Below are 22,484 nucleotides of genomic sequence, written 5' to 3'. Positions count from 1 at the left end.
GACCCAATACTTTCGTGTTCTCTCATAGCTCTAATATTAACGTTTTTTCTCTATTTTGAGTATGTACTGTTTTTTACCGCGTGAACTTAGGCCATTTTCCCTAATATACGCGGGAAAATTTGGGTGCGATTCGAGCTTCACTGTTTAACGCGTGTTTTGTCGGTTTGTTTGGTTGATCTGATCTCTCTTCTTAACAGGCCATTTCTATGCATTGTTACAGCCCTCATCGCGCAGACTTTTGGGGAGTTTCACTTTTTAATTGGAATGTTTCGTGTAGCTTGAGAGGTTAGGTTTATGTAGGAAGTAGAACATGAATTGGGGAATTGTTTTTGTAAAAAGTGTGTCTACAGAGATTCTAGAATATTTCCAGTATTATCCAGAATACTGATGATTAAGTAAAGCCTAATATCATACATATTATGCATATAGGAGTTGTGTAACCCAAGAAGTAGAAAAAATCCTAAAAGAATTAAAAATTAAAGTCTTTTTACGATTCTTGGATTCTTACTTCCGTTGAAAAAATATTTCTTTTTTTGCAGTTATCAAAAAATTGACTTTCATAGGACCAGTTCATATTTTATACTATTATATTATATTATACTATCTTAGTTGTCTTTCAGTAGAAAGCCTTGATCCAATTTCCATATAGAGTTCATTACGTTCTATTCCAATTACAAAAGTGCAGTTCCTCATCAAAGCGGTACAGATGGGATTCTACTACCGCTCACGGACAGTTTATCATTCTTACCTGATACTGATACTTGAGTGATGTTTAAAAACCAATTGAATTTGTTTCTAGCTATACAAATAATAAAAAGTTAACAATTTATCAACCCTGACGCAAGAATGATAAATTTATCAGTTCTGGCGCAGGGGCAAGGTAACGCGCGGCTACACACACAAACACAGCCCAAATCGACTTTCTCATTAAATGCAATTGTACCATATTCATAAATACACGATTGTTGTAAGGGCCAAATGGGACATAACTGTCGTAGCACGAATCACAGTCATCATCGTTGTTCCATCTGATTCATTAACGCCTCAGTCTTCGAGGGAGACCTGGGTATTATTTGATGAAAATTATTTTAAGACTAGTTGAATAAGTTCAACAAATGATTTTCTTTTTACTTGTATCGTTATATGGTTATTAGTATTATGTTAATTGTAAGAATAAACACTAATATAGTTACTGATAAATAGTTAAAAGGCTTACAAGTCACTGACAACAAGCTTACAGTGGGGTACACGTTCTTGAGGTCACTTAATATGCTCATAGTTCACTTTCATTTCATTAAATATATATCAATGACGTGAATTTGAATACCTCTGTAACATAGAGATAAGAGCACCTGGTTTATAAAGAAAATATACCATATTTTAAAATCTATTCGATATATAAAATTTCAAGAAAATACAAAAGAGAAAGAATCGAAAAAAGATTCTAAACCACAGAGTATAATATTTTCTCGCTACAAACTCCTCACAATTGCTACAATCTCTACGTTCTTTCTTCCAATTATTTTGATTTTCTGTCACTTTTTATTTCGACAAGATGAATAAAGTATAGAGAACATTGAAATAAATGGTTCCACTTTGGTAGCGCACTCTGCTCTTCCTAAGAATATTAAAAGGTCATATAGGGGCACGATAATTGGCACAGTAATTGACATTCTTACTCTATCTTCCGAGTTCTTCATCCCTCCACAAGCTTCTTGTTGGTAACAAGCCCTTGGACAACAGCGAGCAGCCTATACAATTTCAAACCTCATTTCTTATTCTTCGTTTGAAAGAATTTCTACCCAGGTCTGCCTCATGGCTAATCTCGATACGTATGCTCGAATGATCTCAGCAGTCCTGCGTCAAGGTTGATATATTGGTGGCACAGTGAAAAACACAATGGATACCGAGCCTGTTTTCAGGTCACGATATGTCCGGCGTGGATGGTAACAGCAAGGAGGGGGAATCCGTGTACGGACGCAGCCCTGCCCAGACCAGGTCAGGCTGTTATCCTAGCTATGAGCATTACGGTCCCTCGTGGCGTCGTTGCGGTGCCTCGTTTTCCTGCTGCTTCCTCGGTCGACCTAACGAAACAGCCTACCACGCCGGACAGACCAAAATCTAGCATTCAGACTAATGATCTCCCGCCACGCGCTTGGAGCCAGAGCCACGCGACACACTTTGCACGAGACTAAACGACACACAGTGCGCCGAAATGGTTGTCTGCTAGCGAAAGAAGTGAACTTTTTCAACACTTTCGACTATTTTATCTTGGGTGCCATTAAGGGGACATTCCTACTCAAAGGCCTTGATGTTAGGTTATTTTTAAAATTAAGAATTATTGTTTGAGTAGCTCTGCAATTTAGTTATTTGACCCAATTTTGGTTGTTTGACTTCAACTTCTGTTTTAATTCTAATTTTTAGTATACGTTGAGAATATTCTTGTATGGTTTGACGAAGGAGAAAAATGGTACCTTGTACAGGGTGTCCAAGCTGAAGCGAGACACTTAAATAGCGCTTCTGGTTTTAATAACACGAAAATTTAAAAAACTAAAGAAAATACCTTGTACAAAAGAATGTTCTTCCATGATATTTTTCCTTCGAAATCATTCAAATTATGATGTGAACGATTTTCGTGCCATTGAAAACAAAGGAGGTATTGGGTGGCTTGCTTGAGCGTGGACACCCTGCATTTCTTTTTTATTATCGCAGAGACAAATGGGATCACTTTTCAGAGTAAAATCATCTATTTGAGTTTAAGAAGTCTCCATTTGCTCAAACATTTTTATTTTTGCATAGTTTCTTTAATAAAAAATCTTTAAAGTAAATTGCCTTTTTATCAAGGGAAAAAGAAATCTTTTTAAGGGGTTGCATCTACCTAGAAGCTCGAAAAAGCTATGTAAGTTCGGGAATTTATTTTTTTTAACTGTGAATGGAAATAATGCAAGTATTTTTCTTCTAACAGATACATCTTTCAACTCTATTATCCTAAATTTCCATAAAGAAATGTTGTTAACTAAAAGATATATTGCCATCGATAGAAGACATGCTTCTTTAAGCATTTGCTGGTGGATATTCTCGAGCCTAAACAATGCATCTGAAAGTAAAAACCCAAATCGATATTAAGAATAGATAAAATTTAGAAGTCCATGACGATCTCTAAATTTTAATTTTGCACTTTATTACAAAATGGTAGCAATGTAAAGTAATAATCTGGAATTTCGATGGAAAAATCGTCCTCTTTTTATTATTGACAAATTTGAAATAAAATTTAAAAAAGTTGACGTAAAATTCCTAAGAATATCTCTTGTAAATTTCAAGTGAATCGGTTGAGTGGTTCTCGAGATATATAAAAACGCGTTTAAAGTTTTAGATATGTAGTTTCTTATATGTAAATAGCAGCACTCGATCGCTCTGTGTTGTTCAAAACTGTATAACTTTATCAATCTTTGAGACATCGATATGAAATTTTCAGGATACACTCTCAAAACCTGAAACTTTCCAAACATGTAAAAAACAAAAAATCGTTTTTAATTTACCTACATAGATGTAACCCCTTAAGGAAAGTTTGCCTCATCAATATACTAACTTATTTTAAATGATCCATACCCTTCCAGGGTGCAATATAATCTTTCGCCATCAGACAGTAATTTCGGAGCACTGTGCGACAGCCCCGTTCCATGTCAACGTCGAGGCCGTGAAATTGAATTGCCACGCAGCTAGCTCGCGGGTTACACATGTCCGACGTGGATGGTAACGAGTCGTTCTCTCAGTATTCTCACGCTTCCGCTACTTTCCTAAGACAGTCGGGCGGGCAGCCTACCACGCCGGACTGAGCCAAGACTCCGCTTCATCGAAGGTTGATCAATTACGTAATTACACTGGTCGACACACCCCCAGCACGATCACGAGACCTTCCGTGGACTGTGACCTGCGTCATGGTTGATAAACTTATCGTTCTGCGAGGAAACGAGCGAACTGGACGCCGCGTTTGCTTCTGGATCACTGTAGTCCGGCGTGGCTGGTGGCAGTTGTGGAGGAACCATGAGTTCGTTTGGATTTCCAGGTTTTAGTTTTGCAGTTCAATTCAACCTTTACGAATTAAATTCAATTTTTTGTTAATCGAATTCAACTTTCTGCGAATCAGGTTATTCTAAGGCTGTGATGCGTTTTCTGATGAACGATGTTCTGACGACTGTTTGAACTTGTCTCGCTCAAATGATAAATAGTTTGGACATATTCGTCAAAACAGGCGTCGTTAGAACAGGTTTCTGTAACCGCAGTCTGAGACAGTTTTTTCTTAAGCGTTCATGATAAAAACGTAATCGTATGTAAATTTATTGTTAAGAAAGACATCTCGTGTGAGTATAACTCAAAAAGGGACAGGAAAATGCTTTTTTAATACTAGTTAGATGTGTGTCAATTCATCATACATACATATGAAATTCATAATTACAAGTTCAGATATGAGAACAGTATAGGTATTTAATATAGAACTTAATTAATTAATGGTTACTGATGTATGGTCGCAGTAAACTAGAGTTAGTACATATGTCTGATCAATAAGATCACACATTTCCTGGGTCTTGTGGAGGCTTATGTACTACAATAAAACTATGAATTTCTTAACAATAGCCATACATTTAAATGTTATTTTTATTAGTGAAGCATAAGAAAACAATTTTGTAGAGAAACTTGGTTTGCCAAATGATGAATTTGATTTGTAAAAAATTGAATTGGGGGAGCAAAAGCTGTATTAGTAGAGAGGATGTTTTGTTTCAACCTCTTAAAGAGGATATCTCGTAATATGTAGAATCTCTTTTGGGATGGATTTATGTGCAGGTGCTTAATTACAGCTAGGCGAAAATTTGAGGTTGTCAAGTCTTAAAATAAGAGGGGAACCAAGAGTAGATAATAAAATTGCGTTTGAGTCTTTGTTTAATTATAAGTCTTTAAAGAAAGGAGTGACTATTACCATATTTTAGAAGTTAGAATTTCTTAATGATTTTATTCATCAAAACAATTTTTAAAAACACTAAATTTTTACAATTTACCTACTTGACCTCCATTTAAATAAAAATTAATTTGTTCTGAATGATCTTTACCATAAACATTTTTAATGAAACTATTATATTTTATCTCTGTATACATATTTTTTATTCTTTTCATGCACTAAATCAATCCTCAAAGTGATTTATAAATGTTACGAGACACTCTGTATAGTACAGCTATTTTGGAAAGTGCGCTGGGTGGAAAATGTAGTTTTTGAAGGTTATAGGAGGTGAAAGGGGATATTATATTATAGAGGTAAAGAGTTAGATGGTGTCTGAAGGTTCTATGAATATTTAAAGAACATATAGGGTATGAATAATGTCCCTCAGTTGTAGCCTCATAGGTCTTTGATGATAAGCTTAAAATGAGAGGCACGTTGCTGAAGATAATTCATGTATCAGTAGGTCAATTTTATCGATCCATTGAAGAAGGAAAATTATTAAAGTGACTTTCAGTTTTTAACGAGCTTCATATTCTAACGTCTCTTTTAAATAGTGAAGTCTCTTTTAAATATATCTGTATTACTACAATGTTCCCCTTCAATTGCTCTAATTTCATAAAAGCATTTGCCATACTTTTAAAAATATTTGCATCGAAACGATACACCCTGTATGTCTTTGAAATTTTCTTCTCGATTCAAAATTTATTTTATAATTATTGTTACGAAATTTGACAAAATTTAGTGCTATTCAATTTGATTCTGTTCCAACAGAGCACTCGTTTGCTACGTAAATAATTGTTGTTAAATTGCTGTGTTGTTTTTTGCGTAGAATATTTTCAAAACAGTGTACTTCGTGAAATGGAATTCTTGTGTTAAAGCCAGGATGACTTTTCGTAAGGCTAATGATGAAAAGATTCTAAGAATTCTTGAAAAATGAAGTGTAGTAAGAAAAACTGTGAATAGAGTGATCCTTGAAGCCTTCTCAAATGATTCATTTTACATTTTCATCTTCCGAAATTGTGCAAACAATTGGGTATTCGTAACAGTTCAGCGACCTTTCAAGAAGAATCTAGGAAACACTTTTAAGGAGAGTCAGAAATAGTTATCAAACTTCAAGTCTATTTATAAAAGAATTAAATAGTTAATCAGTTCGCCAAGTTAGTATTTCACAAGGACCTTTATAATTCCTGAGCCTTCCTTGAGCCTCGTTCACTGTACTTAATTCACTTGACATCAGATTTCTTGAACTCAAGTAACTGAGAAGTATTTCACCAACATGAATCTGCTATTTACTTCGATTCGTCAAAGAGACTTGTAAAGAAGCTGACATTGGAATAATTTGGACTCGCTATAATTTCGTGACTCCTTAGGAACGAGTTTATAGAGAATAAAATTATTTTTAGTGACAAATCAACAGGATGGTCCAAATATTATACGTATTTCTTTTTCTAGAGTAATTAATTAAAAGTGTTAGAAGAAAAAGATAAATGGTTTATTTCTTTTATAATTGTACTCAGGAAATATGACTTGTAACAGGTGAATGGACCACCCTGACAAAGAGTAGACACTAAATTCGAATTCAACCGACTGGAAGTCAAGTACACTGCCAGACAAATAAATGACACACTATATATATTAATATCTTAATTCTATTTTATTATGCCAGATAAATGTAATTCACTATGCACGTAATTATTTAAACTAGTCTTTGCCTCAAGTTTCAATGGATCAAGATTCAGTGTTGATATTCAATATAATACAATATTTATATTTCTGTAAATAAAATTATATCGAATGACAACATTAAGATTTAATTTATCGAAACTTATCGATAAAGGCAGTCTAAATGTCTCTACAGTTTTTTCACTCTAAATTGAACCCTTTGCAAGTCAAATTCAAACTTTCGCAAACTTTTGAGTTCCTCAAGAATAAATTTATATTTAACTTTATTTTATTACCAAAGCGTAAGAAATCAATTTTGGAAGAAAGGTAGAAAGGTTCGTAGTAGAACTTGATTTTACAAATAATAAATTTAATTTGTGAACAGTTAAATTTGGAGTGCAAAACCTTTATAGTGAATTACATTTGTATCACTTAATAAATTAGAATAGCGATATTAATACATATGCTACAGATATTTTTGTCCATGAATACAACTCGATTAATGTGAACGAGTCTTATCCCATCTAACGACCAGCCTACCACGCCGGACCAGACCGCGATGCACTAAAATCGTTCGTACCTTCACCGACCTACAGTGAGTCAAAAAAATATCTGTACACCCAGTATGTGTATAATAACGTTACATAGGAAAACGGTATATTAATAGGGATTGCTGCGTTCAATAGAGTCTTGCATTTAAGGTAGTCATATTTCATAAAATCCTCTCGAAAAGTGGGGAATATTATAGCATAGTATTTAACCCCTCACTCCTTTCCTTTTTTTATATTAAGAGTTTTATCTATCGTTGTTCTGCTCTACGACTCACAAAACCTTGATTCGGCCCTGCTTATAGCTGTATACTCTTAAAGTCACGAACTTCGGGACTCCAATGTTGACGATGGTGGGGGTAGCTCAGTGGAAGGGGAATGAACAGCATGTGGCCCATGAGCCACTAGTTCTCTACTTGCCTGGCTTGAAATGTTAAAAGAGAAATCTGTGGTTGGAAGGTAAAATGACTCATGTCACATTTTTCAGAAATTCGAGTCAAGGCTTTAATTCAGATCTCGAATATAGAATTTATACTTTCAGAAAGTAGAAAGGACATTAAAAGAATTTTTTCATGTGAAAATAAGAGTCTTCTAAAGAAGACAGAAGTTCATACGACAGTATTGAAGTTGAAAACGTTAAATGCCAATATCTAAAAAATAAAAACATGTGACTTAAGTCCTTTTGCCTTACAACCACAGAAATATCCCCACCATATCTACTAGAATCCATTATCTGTGTCGTGTCCCTGTATCGAACTGACGACTTTGATACTGCAAGCAGGGATGGTATGAAACGTGCTGCTCGCTGACGTCACCAGGTAGAGAGGGAATTTCTCGAATAAGGTAGAGGTTACTCCACCAATCAATGATTGCCAGGAGGAATTCTAATTCATTCCTTCTCTACCTCATGACCTTACCGAGTAGAAAAAAATTCATATCATTCCTGACTGAGAGAATAGATTGACTCAACTGGAGGTAGGAGAATTGATACGTACTAGTATCCTAGTATCAATATACTTACTAGGATACTAGTAAGTATCAATATACTTACTAGGATACTAGTAAGTATCAATATACTTACTAGGATACTAGTAAGTATCAATTCTCCTACCTCCAGTTGAGTCAATCTATAGGAGAATTAATACTTACTAGTATCCTAGTATCAATATACTTACTAGGATACTAGGATACTAGTAAGTATCAATATACTTACTAGGATACTAGTAAGTATCAATTCTCCTACCTCCAGTTGAGTCAATATATTGATACTTACTAGGATAGTAAGTATTATATAGTAAGTTATATAGTAAGTATATTGATACTTACTAGGATAGGACTGACTGTCGATAGAAGATTAGACTGCCTGATAGCAAGGACTGCCTGGCTCAGAACAAAGAAAAAAAATTGAACAACCCTATCATCCAGCATCACCTAAGCGCCCCAGACAGAACCATCACCTTCACTTGCAATATCCTATTAAGCGAAACAGTGTCCCTTAACGTACCATTTCTCAGTGTAACGTTATTATTTAAAACCTGGCCGTGCAAATACTTCTCTGGCTTATTGTGCGAACTAGAGCCGTTGATCTTGAGCGAAACGCTGCATGTCGGAGGTACACCGTTCGACACGAGCCGCGCGACTTGGATCGAGTCTTCGCTATTCTTGCGTCAAGGTTGATACGTCGACGGCGTTATAAAAGACAGAACGGACGCGGGACCTGCTTCCAGGTCACAATATGTCCACATCCGGCGTGGATGGTAACAGCACCGAGGGAGAGTCCGCGTGCGGACGCGGTCCTGCCCAGACCGGGCCAGGCTGTTATCGTAACTATGAGCATTACAGTCTCTCCCGGCACCGTCGCAGCGCCTCGTCCTGCTTCCCGAATCTGCCTAACGATCTGCCTACCACCCCGGACAGCCCCAACCGTCGGCTGCTGGACTTCGCCCAGAGCGTGCCCGTGTCCCAGAACGACGACTACTTTCACGACGAGGTGCCAGCGCAGCACGTGAACCAAGGCAATACCACACCCAGCGTAAGTCCCCTTAGGCGTGAAATCTCTGTCCCCGCCGATTCTATATGATTTCTCGATGTGAATCCTTTTGTGTTTCGAGCCTGGAGACTAGGCATGCGCGGGCGTCTGACGATCCTCCAGGGTTGACGGGATAGTCTTCGTCGAGGTGTTGGGAATTCTGTGGTTATAAGGGGAAATTACCTAAGTCACGTGTAGGGTAGGCAGATGGCGGGACAAAGTGGCTTCTAGCGACGTTGTGGAGTAGGAAATTAGGGTACCTCAGGCAGTGCAGATAGATACTGTGTTATATACTCTTTGTTCTATCTTATGACGTTATTGGAAGCCTTTTTGTCCCAGTATTTGGATATCCCAGTCACATGCTTTTGTTTTGGAGACGTTGGCGTTTAGGTTGTGAACACATTGGGACGTCATGTCAACTCATGTTACATACTATAACAAGTTTATAGTGAGCCAAGGCTTTTCTCTTGTTTTAGACCTATTTTGCTATAATATGAAACAAATTTGCTGTTGCATGTAACGTAATTCCACGTGACACGACACTAATGTGTTTCCACCTTAAAGCTTTCGGTTTGAGGACTGTCTTATGGATTTGTCTTCTTGAACCCTTATTTTTAAATGAAAGAGTTCCTCTAACATCCTTTTTTTTCAAAATAAAAATTCTGTGTTCTAGATCTGAATTAAGAACTTAAGTCAAATTTTTTAAAAATGTGACATAGGTCGTTTTGCCTTACAATCATAGACTTAGACTACGTCATCGATCTGTGACGTAGGAGGGAGTAGGGAGTGCATAAGTTAAAGTCAGTGGTGGGGATCTGGGACTAGAGATCGTCAAGCATCCCCCTCCAGTTTCAGTTCCCCACTAACAACTCCAGCTTGATCTCCCTCTACTCCCTACGTCAAAGATCGGCGAAGGAGTAGAGAGGGAATAAGTTGGAGTCGGTAGTGGGAAATTGGGACTGATGATTGCTTCAGTTCCCCACTACTGACCCCTGCTTAGTCTCCCTCCACTCCCTACATTGCAGATCGGTGAAGCAGTCTGATTCTCTACGCCGATGAGGAATTACTTGGCAACCCTGCCTTCGACCCAGTCCTGTCCAACGTTGCTGTTGGGACGCGAGTACGGCTTCGCCTACTTTTCTACCTTTCCTGTCTGTCTCTCTATCTATGTCTGTGTGTGTAGTAATGTACACTGGGGGCCTGATCGTGGGACCCATGTGGCGCCGAAAGGCGGACACAACCGCCCGAGGAGCTTCCTCCGTGGACAGGACTGCTTTAGGCAGGATGGGTTCGAATATTTTTTGAGTCATTGTTGAACGATGAATTGGTTTATAGTGAGTAGTGAAATGTGGGTGAGGAAGAGTAGTGTTGTTTGAAGAGCTGTTTTTAGTGAAATATTGTGTGTTAATTGAAGACAGTGATGCAGGGAAAGCTGATCTGATTGACGAGTGCCTTTTACGGGGTTAATTACATGTAAGCAATTTGTAGACTGTTTTGAATTTTTTATTTTTGGTCTCATTTTAGGTTTAGTATAATTTTACAATTTTTTTATAAATTTTTGTTATCGACCTTTTTTTCGAAATTATTTTCTGTTTCTTTTTTTAAATTTTTGTTATGGATAAAACAAAAATTAATTATTGGTATATACGTAGATTAACTTCAGGAAAATTTCCTATTCTAAGTTCATTGCTTGAATGAACATTGTATTGCCTCGAATGGATAAGCTACTGTTTTTATAGAACTATATTCTGTGTTTCTACTTATTAGTAGGTGATTGCTATGTTTAATATACAGAGATTACACAAGGCAGGTGACAATTCTTCACGTCAAAGCAGGATGGAAATCAAGAATGACGAAATTGTGTTTGGAGCTTTGTTCCCGAGTTATTAATGGTTGAGGATAAACCTAAAATGCTTGTGAAATGTGTCTGACTTGAGGACTTATTCTACTGCTGGTATGTGGTAGTCAGGTCAGTAAAATAGGTGTCTGAGTCAGACATATTTCTTGCATATTTTAGGCGTTTCTCCAGCAATTAATAACTTGGAAACGAAGCTTGGAACGTGGTTTCGTTATTCTTCATTTTCGTCTTACTTGGACTTGTAGAATCCATCTGTTATGAAATATCTGGTTTATTATACAGAACTACATCTACCAAAAAATGATAAAGTGCTTAAGTAGATTCAGTTAATAAATATCTTTAATTTGCTTTTTTTTATATTAGTATAACAGTTTTATGTAATATTGAAATGTTATTCAGAAAGAAAAGTAATTTAGGTACTTCAGAATATCATTGTTTGTAGCTTTTTGTTAGAAAAAGTAGTTAATTAACTGTGACTAATATTTTACAGTTTGTTTATACATACTTACCAGTCTTTTAAAAAAGCTCAATTTTTGTTTTTGAGTAATTACTTTTATAGTCGTTTGAAAATGATTAATTTCACCATTTCTTTGATAGTGTCCCTACACACTGCTTTATTAACTTTGTTACCAAATACTTCTAAAAAGATATTCCAATATTGACATGGCCTACTTCTAGATTTCATCATATTAATAACCCTCTGTTAACTGGCTTTCATTCTGTAATGGATGAAAATGTTTCAGTTTCATTGCCAGGTCATATTTATTAATATAGTTATTAATCTTTATCTTTCAGTATACATTATTTCTTAAATATACGTAATTCCATAAATAAGATGAAATAGAATTTCATATAAAGAAATATTACCTTGCATTCTCATCTTACTTTCTTATAAGGACTGTTTAATGCAGGGTTATACTACTTCCCATACATTATCATTCACCAGTAATACCCAGTAAGTGGAAGTGGATTACCTATAGTCAGACATTCCTTCCATTCAATATGTTCAAATGCGATTTTTCCATAAAATATTGTTCCTCTCGAAAGATGTTCTGCCTAAGCAAGTACTTAAAAAATGAATTATTCAGATCAAAAAGTACTTTACAATTACCCAACAAATTTATTAAAAATATTATTTATGAACGTTCAATTTTACGCCTTTTTATCAGTTTAAAAAGGAAATTGCTTCTTCTATGCAATATTTAATATATTCCTCATATTATGAAATTAATACAAAAAAAAGTTACTTGGATATTGTCAATATAATTTTCCAGGACACTGTAACAAAGTTAATGGGACACTCTGTGTAGCCTTTTTCTTTAATGAAGTTTCTATGTACGTTGATAAAATTGAGTTACAGCGTGATACAAAACGAATTAAAAAGGAGCAAAGTTAATTTACTATGGAATATAATTATTTTTGGTTCTCTGTTTCTTTGCAATTAATATTGAATACTTATTTGACAATTGAAAATAGTTCGAATAGTTACGTATGACGAAAGAAATTCGAACCCATCTGAGCAGAGTCGTTCATAAATTTTTAGTAAACGCACGTGGCTATTAGAGGCACGACTACCAGAACATCAGTGCGGTCGCATTGGATGCAAACTAGTAGTAGAGTCTGATTTTGGTCAGACCTGAGATCAATACGCACTCTTCCTGTCAAATCTGTCGTTTCGTTTGTCACGAACTAGTAACGTTTGAATTATGAGACATTCACAGGCACTTTTAGCTCATGTTACAACAATTACAAATAATTATAAACAAATACAGCGTGAATAAAATATAGGTACACGTAATGTAAGCTGAAACTTAATGGGAAAACAAGTAAATGGTAAATAATAACAATATTCAATTTGTAAACTATACATCAATTTTTTTTAGAAGCTTAAAATCACGAATTTACAAGATTTAATAATAATATGTAATTGGTCTTGTTACAACTTATAATAGTGTAGAATTGTTTTTATTTCATGGTAATCTGTAGTTTCATATTTTTCATTATTGTATAAGTACAATCTTATGAAAATTAAAAAAGAATATTAAGGTATCACAAATCTTCAATTTTTTAAACATTTCTAAGTATGTGCTCTATTACTATTTTTTGTCGTTTTTCTTAATAAGTTCTATCTACCACTAATTACTATACTTATATTTTATTTGCACCTCGTGTATTGATGTCACTTCTCAAGAATATTTTATTTGCCACATCAGTATAATTTTAAATGCTTAAAATATTTGAGAGGATAAGTATAGATACTATTTCTACGTAACGAGAGAACTACTAAAAGAATCTACGATTTATTTCTCGTAATTTGTAACTTCTTCAAGCACATTTGTTTACTGTGTACCAGTGTTTGTTTTTTTTTATTGTCACTATATACACGTGTGCATATATTAGCAGAACCAGTGCTTTGTCTTTCGTGCAGTGTCTATCAAAGGGAACGTGCATCCAATGATATCGTTCTTGGATGGAATTTATGTAAAACTCATTGATGTCGAACAGCCTCAGTACGAGTGTTCTTTTACCACGCCATGTCCTTGTGAGAACAAATTTGCAATGACATTTGAATCGTACCAGAATGACATGATGTACCCAAGCACGCCTAGTATGAACAGTTTCTCTATTTATTTTCCTGTTTATATAACAATAAAGCAGGCCGAGTATACGCAGTAAATAATATAAAATTAAGTCACAATTTTTGAAATCTAAACGTATATAAAATTCAAGAAAGAAAATCGTACGTTGGTTTTACATAAAGAATTAATTTTAGATATTATCTGTGCCATCAGATAAGCAAAGAAGCTTCAATAAGAAAAATTCGAGATGCAATTGGAGTAGCCAAACCGGAAATGCTCGACCTGCAGCTTCTTATCTGTGTGCCTGCTTGTTTTTACGAGATACCAATAGATTGATCGAGTGGTATCCCGTGGTGTTGTGTGCGACTTTTATCGTATCAGCAGTATTGCTGCCAGCATCTCGTATTTCGATCTGGCACAAACATGAACCGAGTAAATATTTCTCGGCGTGCAAGTACATAGTACGCTCGATGGACGTACTGGTTAAAACTTTGGTCGAAATGTTTACTCGATGGTGGAATACTTGAAATAACATCCTATATAGGAAATATACGGAGCTGGGTTCAGTTTCTGGCCAGCGACACCATTTTTGGACATATTTTTTTGACCTGTTAACCTGCTAACTTGCAAGGTGAACGTTCCCCTGCGTTTGGGTAAATGAATTTGTCTATTTGAGAGATTTAATTGTTTCCTCGTCAAGAGGTTTTAATTTATGAAGAACATATAGTGAGGGTCACGTTATCGAGGTCAAATCTCGTTGGTGGCTCATTTTCTGTTGTCACTGGTGTTAATGAAAGTTTTGTGACCAAAATTCTGAAGCTTCGTAACATGTTAAATGAGTGCAAAATTTTAAAATACAGTGACAAAGACAAAGTGAATTAGTTTTTAAATAGCAGAATATTTATACTCATGAAGATTATTAATGGTCAAGTTCTTAAACAAGCTCAGCTTTTTTATAATTTTAAATTCAATAAATGTTAAAGAAGTATTAAATATTTAATTATAGATCTGGTTTCAATAAAAACAGAAAAATTCCTAGATTAAAAAGAAGAATCTATTTCAAAGCACCTTGCTCCGTATAAGAAACACAGTTTAACAGGCGTGGTGATTTTCCAATGCAACACAGAATTCTCGGTAACAAATGCATCTGTGCCTACCAGCGCTACTTGTACCGATACCATACGATAAAATGCATACCAGAGTATGAAATACATAATTCATACTGTTATCCAATTACAGTATCACTTTGTGTCAATTTAAACAAACTTTTCGTATCGCGTCGCGGAGATTGCATTCCCCTCGCGTGTCAAAGGTGATTCTAGGATCACATTCGTGACAACGCGTTGCGCTATCAGGTACAGATGCGTTCGAATAAAGGTTTGCGCAATGTATCGGCTCAGCTGGCCCATTTTTTTCCTGAAAAATCGTTCGAAGCACGTCGATCGTTCAGACGATTTTATGGATTTTGTTTCATCGACGATTTTAGGCGGTCTCTCGATATTAGATATTAGACGATGTGTAGGCGAGTGAACCAACGATCTACGGAGCCCGAAAGAACATCGACATCCCCTAATGGCTCGTTTAGATTAGTCGAGTTGGTTGAGTACAAGCAACTCGACTAATTTGAAGGAGCCCTAACGCTCGCTTTTCCCTTTACTCGACCCACGCTATTCGAATTCTGTACCTTGTTAACCCTGTGTCCTAATTGGATGTCGTGCAGCGACGAAATCCAACTGTGGGTACCTTTAACTCGTCGAGTTATCAGAGATTCTGAATTATTGGGATTGAGAGAGTTCGTAGGATTTGGGATGGACGATTTGATAGATTGAGAACTGTACTATTACAGTTTTGCAAAGAATTATTTAGAAGATTACCTTTATTCTTAAGTTTATTAAGTAAAGAATGTAATTTTATTTGAACAAAGAAGTAGCAATTGAATTTTTAAGATTCTACGAAGTGAGGTTGATTTTTATATTATTTTTAGATTTTTCTGTATAACTGAAATATTTTGAAGTTCAGCTACAGTATATAGTAGTTTAATTAGAAGAAAGTAAAAGGTAGCTCTGATATTGGAAAAGTGTTGTTTTATTCATTTTAGTGTGTTTTGAACAATTTTGATATTTGTGTGAAAATAAAAATGTAAGATAATAAAAAGTACAAAAAGATATAAAAGAGAAATGTAATATAATAATAATTTGTAGGCAGTACTATTATTAATTATATTCAGGAAAAAAGTAGAAGACATAAAAATCAATTTAAAATAAAAAATAAAGGATAGCTTAGTATTTGGAATTATTCAAATCTATGCGTAATTTTGTATCAAATCGTAATCTAATATTTATATACATATTAGATATTCATGACTGCGTATTCATAAATATAATTAATGTTATCTATATGGTAGCATATATTTATAAATAATAAATTGTAGCACATACAAAGGATTAAATGATTAATTAAACTATCAGATCACAAATCTAATTTTTACCAGATATTCTAGTAATACGAATTTCTGAAAAATATTCTCATTCATATTTTGAGCAACACAGCAATATTTGAATATTCAAGACTCGATGAATTAAAGATATCCAAGTAACACTAATCCTCTCATTAAAATCTAATTTATTCAAACCTTGTTCTTTTACTAATTAGGAGCAGTCTATGTCAGTCTCTCTTTAAGTACTATCTAGTTATTAATATCTTCATAACAGTAACTCAATAATAATTGTAAGTCGTTATTAGTCAGGGTATAGATATCGTTCAATAATTAAAATAAAATCGCTCATACATGAGAGGATTAAGAAAAGAGACAGTGAAGACATCGGAATACCTTAAAGAAACCTCAAAACTGGTATTTTTTTGTCTTAGTAGAAAATCGATTACCTTAAAAGATTCTTTATTAATGGTATTATATTGTAAATTATTTTCAGTCTTTCCATGTTTTCAAGTCAATCAATTAAATAGTTTCCTTGAAATCATATCAACTAGAAAGAAAAGGAACATGTGTAATAGAATCATCTCTTAAAGGAATAATATAACCACTTGAACCTATAATAAAAATATACAAAAGGACTGGAAGTAATTTACCACATGGTATCACTAATAAAAAAATGTTAAGATAATCGATTTTCTGCAAAGAAAAAAAGTAATTCCACCCTTAAAAAAATTCAAATCGGCTGCAGATCAACAGCGTGTCGTCCAAATGCTTTCTCGTCAGGAAATGCGTCGGTCTAACAACTCTTCCAAAAATTGACTCTTTTTCTCAATTGACAGTGTTCTTCTCGCACGTCACTGCGGTCCTGGAATGCTCGCTTGCGAAAAACAAGTGTCCTCTGTTTTCGTTTCTTTGGTTCTCTTTGTACGAAAAATACACAGGGCACAGAAATTTAGGAGGAAACATGAACTTTTATAAATGGTGGCGTTGATCACCTCTGCATGTGCATCGCGTGTATGCACATTGCACCGAACGTTCCTTGCAGCGTCAGCTCACTGCAGCTTCTCGTTATTCTTCCGAATAGCGATGAGATCAAGTCTTCTTATTGAATTTCGTTGATTAACAATCAGTTTTTTCAGAGGAAGTTCGTACAATTATTTATTTTCAAGGAATTTCGAGAATTATTTTTTGTTAGATAAAATTAAAACATTACTGAAAGACAATCTGTGAAAAAGGAACATAGAAAATGTTATTAAGTTCAAAAAATAAGGAAAAATAATGTCCAAAATAGTCTAAATTAGTTCATTCGCTGATAACCAAGAAGTTGATGTGACTTAAAACACAAGAAAGAAAAGAATTATTTATATTCTTTCTATTGTTTCTTATTTTTTATTTTTAATTTCAAACTTTTTTGAAATTTTGTTCTGTATTCAAATTTTTTTATCTTTTTGTCTAAATAATTTTAAAATGTTAGGTGAAGATTCTACAAATATATAAAAAACTTGTTTTTAATTCCTTTTGACACAATTTTTTAAAAATGTGTTCATTTAGTTTTTATATTTCTAATATAGTGGCATATTTCTCAGATTTTGCCACTGTCTGAGATATGCTTGATCTCATCACTAGCTCCCTCAGACACAATCGTAGGAAGAATAGATATGATCACCAACTTCTTTCCTTTGACAATTATTTTTCTCCTTTTTTAAACAGTGTTCAGTGTTCACTGATATTTTTATAGTTCTGTGTCCACCGATTCTTTCGTTGATTACTCATCATCGATTGTCACTCAGAATGTCAGAACTGAATTCGATCTGAAAGCAGAAAAAATCGTATTTTCTTCGAGAATCTTTCGTACACAACCAACTTGTCCACAAATTTGCGCACTCAATGTTTTGTGATTTTTATAAGTTACTCCAACGATATGAACGCATTTCATATTTGAATAACTTTTTTGTTATATCATATAACAAAGGCGAGTATATCCAGTGGTATAACTGTAAGGCAATTTAACAATTTTAGTGTAAACATTCGAATAGTGTATTCTTTATAATATTGGATATGCTACTGGATACAATGAATAGGATTGCGATTTTAATATCTCCAGTTTTCGATTAATATTGAATATAAAAACCAAAACTGTTATATCGTAAGCTATCATATTTTTGTTTAATATTACCAGGAACTAAACTTCTTGACTACAGTTTGTATTGATTCCATGAAATGTCGCAATTCTATTGCATCCTACGCAGTTGACTGCAATAATACCATCTATTTTTATTTTGGAACTTGCTACCCATTCTTTTCAATTTTTCATAAATAAAGTATGGAGAATAGCACTGACAAAAGTACACTTTAAACCAATGTAAAAGCAAGAATAATGCCAACAAGATGTTAAAAAAAGTCGATAGAAAAATTCGCGAGAAGGAAAAGAAGAAAGAAAGTTTTTGTGTCAGATTCATTATTGCAGGCAACAGCAGGTGTCTCGCCACCTAAGGTAGGTGTGCACAGCTTCGCCATGCTAACGTGTAAAGCACTGTAGAATATTTCTGAATACTGATTTAGTAAAATTATTAAACTCTTATATAATTTAGGGCCTAATAAATTAATATCTGAGAAAGGAATTTTTAATTAAATTTTTAACTCTGGAAGAAAAATAGTAGAACATTAAAACTGACGAAATTGCTATATACTGTGACGGTATATAGTAAAGTATAAACAATTTATGTTTATATTTACACTTTATTAGAAATATTCACACTCATAAATTCAGAAAAAAACTGTGGAAAAGACTGTTGCATAAAAAAGAAATATCGATATTTATTACTTTGTGTGGTATAAAAAAATCTTTTTATTTTGCTTGCTTAATCCAACACATTGCCAGTGGTGATATTACAAGCAAACCATCGATATTCGTTTAAGATAAATATATAATTACTAGATTGTGGGTTTTTATGCATTTATAGAAACTGTAAACATGTAGGAAATGACAGAATTCATGTAATAGTTATTATATTATACTTGCCTAAAAATATAGAAAATATGTAAGGTGAAGTATTTGAAAGGTGATCCAAATTGTACTTTAGATCCAGCTGCTGTAATAAAAAATACTAACTATAGTGTATGAATTTTATCAATTTTTCGTGTTGAATTTTCTAAAAAGTCCATTTTTTAATAACTCGATATTACCTGCAAGCAAATGAATTCTGTTATTATAATTCCTATGGTGGCAATCCTGCAAATAATATTTACAGTACCACAGCACAGGATAGATAAGACGTTAGCCTAAAGACCACACCAGTTTATTTCACAAATCTCCTTTCGACGAATTTGCAATCATTGGCGAGATTGTGTACACCTACTTTAGCAGTTCCTCCAAACTCATTCTGTCACTGGCGGTAATTTTCTGACGGATTTCATGTCGGTATGTTACAGGCAATGTCCGACAGCGCGCATTGAACCACCATCGTTGAACAAAGCCGCCGAAACATTCGTCTCACACACACGAACGAATTAACCTGCTCCTGTCGGACCTTGCCGAATCTCGTTCTCTGTCGCTGTTTATCGGTCGTTCAATTCGAGATAAGAAACCGAGAGAAAAAAAAAAAGAAAAAAAAGAAAAAAAAAATGAGAAATCGCGCGTTGGGATCAAGCAGACTCCATAAAACTGTCTTTTCGATCTTCTCGTATCGCGGAGGAGCTCTCGAAGATGTTTTCAAAACGTCCCCTCTCGTCTGTGAAAGTTCTGGACAATGAGAAACTGAAGTTTCTTCGCCGACCTGTCCTTGGCAACGTCCGACACGATAGTAACGCCATTGCAAGCTCTCGGTAGTGGCAGCCACGAGAAAGGCGAGGACGAGAATGTGAACGAAGTGCGGGAGGCGAGACAGAAAATACGTGATGGACGATAAACGGGCGTGAGAACGTGGTACGGTAGAACCTCGATAATTGCACGCTGGCGAACCTTGTTTGTTCTCCACTACCATTAGGAATGGTAGACGTGGTTAATTGATAAACTGATGTGAGAGGTGGTAGTGAAAAAGAGAAACGTTACTTGAATCTTTCACGGTGCAAGGGATAGTTGAAGTTTATCGTTCTTCTATTTAGAAGCTTTTTGATCTCCATTCCACTTTTGTTGTTATAATTTCGACAGCTGTAGGAGTTATCATGAATAGGGAAAGCTTAAAGTGTACAGGGTGTTTGATAGTAGGTGTCAGAAATTTTGAGGAGTGATCCTATATGAAAAAATGGGACAAAAATTGGGAATGACAAAATTAAGGCTTCGTTTAATTCGTTCAAGGTTTCGTTTCAGAGTAGCTGATATTATTGAGAAAACTCCTAGAATTCATGTGAAATGAGTCTGAGGGATTTATTCTACTGCTGGCGTGCAGTAGCCAGGTCAGACGCGATGAAGTCAGTAGTATAAGTTTCAAGTCAGACAAGGTGTAGTGAATAGAGTAAGTCTTGAGTCAGAAACAGCGAAATCAGTAGAATAAGTCCCAAATTAGACACTATACTTAAATATTCCCCAGATTTTCAGAGAATTCTATAAAGCATACGTGATAACTTCTTTCAATTCTTGGGTCAAAGTAAGCAGTCAAAGTGTGACTTCTGAAAAAAATCATTAATAAATAGAAAAAAACTTTTTCTTAAGTATTTGCAGAAATTTATTTTAGTATATAAAAAATGAGGTTTTTTAAAGAACGAGGCTCAGAGTTAATTCCCTCCTAATCCAGGTCTGCATTTTACATGAATTCTAAATGTTTTCTCAATAATTAATTCACAATTTTCCCTGAAACGAGCCCTCAAACACAATTTTTATCATTCTTCATTTTCGTCTTATTTTAGCGCTTAGAATTGCCTCTTAACCCCTCAAGCGATTATATCGTGTATATGTATACCTACATCATGATCAATATCAATTCATATCAGGAATGGCGTATGCATACAATTATTAAAATTCTTTTGTATCTCAATATTTATGTCAATCATGTTAACTTGTGAAATTGGTCTATGTTAGATTCTCCCAAAGTTGCAAAATTTTTTTCAATAATAACAACATATAATCTACTCTTGCATATTGGTGATCGTTATGATGCATATACAACTAGTGATGAAAAATTCATCCCACAGTACAGTCTTGTATCGATACAAGTTCGATAGACACTCAAGGAACTATTTTCTCAATTTACCTTGTTCTTGCCCTCGAGAAGACAAATCGAAGCTGTTGAGGTGTAAACTTATCGTAGAAATGAGTTTCTTACATTTCTCGTACATGTAACTGATTCTAAGTAGGAAACTAGTATCGAGGGAATACTGTATTTATTGTATTTATTGTCACTGATGACCCACAACGCTCTAGGAGTTAAAATTTCTGACACCTCTTGTCAAAAACCACGTACGTATGCGACAGTATCCCTGAAGAGGCTAAAGTGACCGATTGGTTCCCTCGACTGCACGAACCTCGATACTTGCGTGCATGCCAGCCCTCGCTGCTGCAACCTTCGAGGTTCTACTGTGCTCAGCTCGTCGGACCTTGCCGTGCTCGATGCGAGAAAAGCGCGGAATGCTTGGTCGCTTTTCGACAGACACCTCATCGCCATGACTCTTTAAGCGCATTCCTTGCTCTACTTTCAGTATTCATCTCTTTTTTTTTTCATTCCCCATCGTGCCATGGTCACTCGATATATTTTCTTCTCATTTCTTCCTTCCCTTTAGTTTCTCTCCCTCCGAGCTTTTTTTTCGAGGCGCGTCCCTCTTCGTTTTCTTGCAACGTAACGACTGAACAACTGCGATGATTTTTCTATTTGACTGTTTGCCAGTAGTACTGTTTACGATCCTGCTGCACATGGCGGCGCTACTCGAGACGCCGCGCTGTAGCCAGTATTTTTGAATAGATTTGCTTCGTTGCTGGATCGACTGCTTGTTCGCTCCCACTTGGAGATTAATTTGTATGATTATCTGCGTTTTGTACTCGACTGTAGAGGCAACACGACTAAGACACCGAACGTTTTCGTTTCGTGCACGTTTATGCATTACATTTCTCACTGTCACGGTACTCGCTGGGCTCGACTACTGACATCTGATTTTTCGGCGGAACGAATTGCGTGTAGTGCATACGGGATGTACAGTCAGTTCCAAATCTCTGATATTTTGAAGAATATTTGCTGCAGGAAGGAGAGAACTCAAGAAATTACCATTTTTTAATTATTGATCTTGGTTTAAAAAATATTAGTTTTGAAGCTATTGCCTCATTTTTAAAAAATTCTAATTTTTGAGTTATGTTCTCATTGTTATAGCAAATGAATTTCAAGTTCAAATTGGTTTCGAATGAAGTTTTCGTTAAAAAAAGTCGATAATTAAGTAATAATCTGTAATCAAGTC

General features: G+C 35.0%; 1 protein-coding gene across 9 annotated transcripts in view; it reads left to right on the top strand.

The window, feature by feature from the left end:
- Positions 1-22,484, top strand: part of Shab (Shaker cognate b) — an 87,117-nt gene that overhangs the window by 27,823 nt on the left and 36,810 nt on the right. For 7 of the 9 annotated variants that reach the window (XR_013003182.1, XM_076391403.1, XM_076391401.1 and 4 more), the window contains one exon: positions 8,931-9,235. Coding sequence is in view for 8 of the 9 variants with exons in the window: in XM_076391403.1 (XP_076247518.1) it covers positions 8,931-9,235 (305 nt within the window). In the remaining variant the exon portion in view is untranslated. Of the gene's footprint in view, positions 1-1,922; positions 1,999-8,930; positions 9,236-22,484 lie in introns of all 9 variants that reach the window. The other 2 variants (XM_076391406.1, XM_076391404.1) reach the window with 2 other exon arrangements.

The sequence above is a fragment of the Calliopsis andreniformis genome, unplaced genomic scaffold (genome assembly GCF_051401765.1).
Source record: "Calliopsis andreniformis isolate RMS-2024a unplaced genomic scaffold, iyCalAndr_principal scaffold0022, whole genome shotgun sequence".
Taxonomy (NCBI): Eukaryota; Metazoa; Arthropoda; class Insecta; order Hymenoptera; family Andrenidae; genus Calliopsis; species Calliopsis andreniformis.
This window is presented reverse-complemented; position numbering and strand designations above follow the sequence as displayed.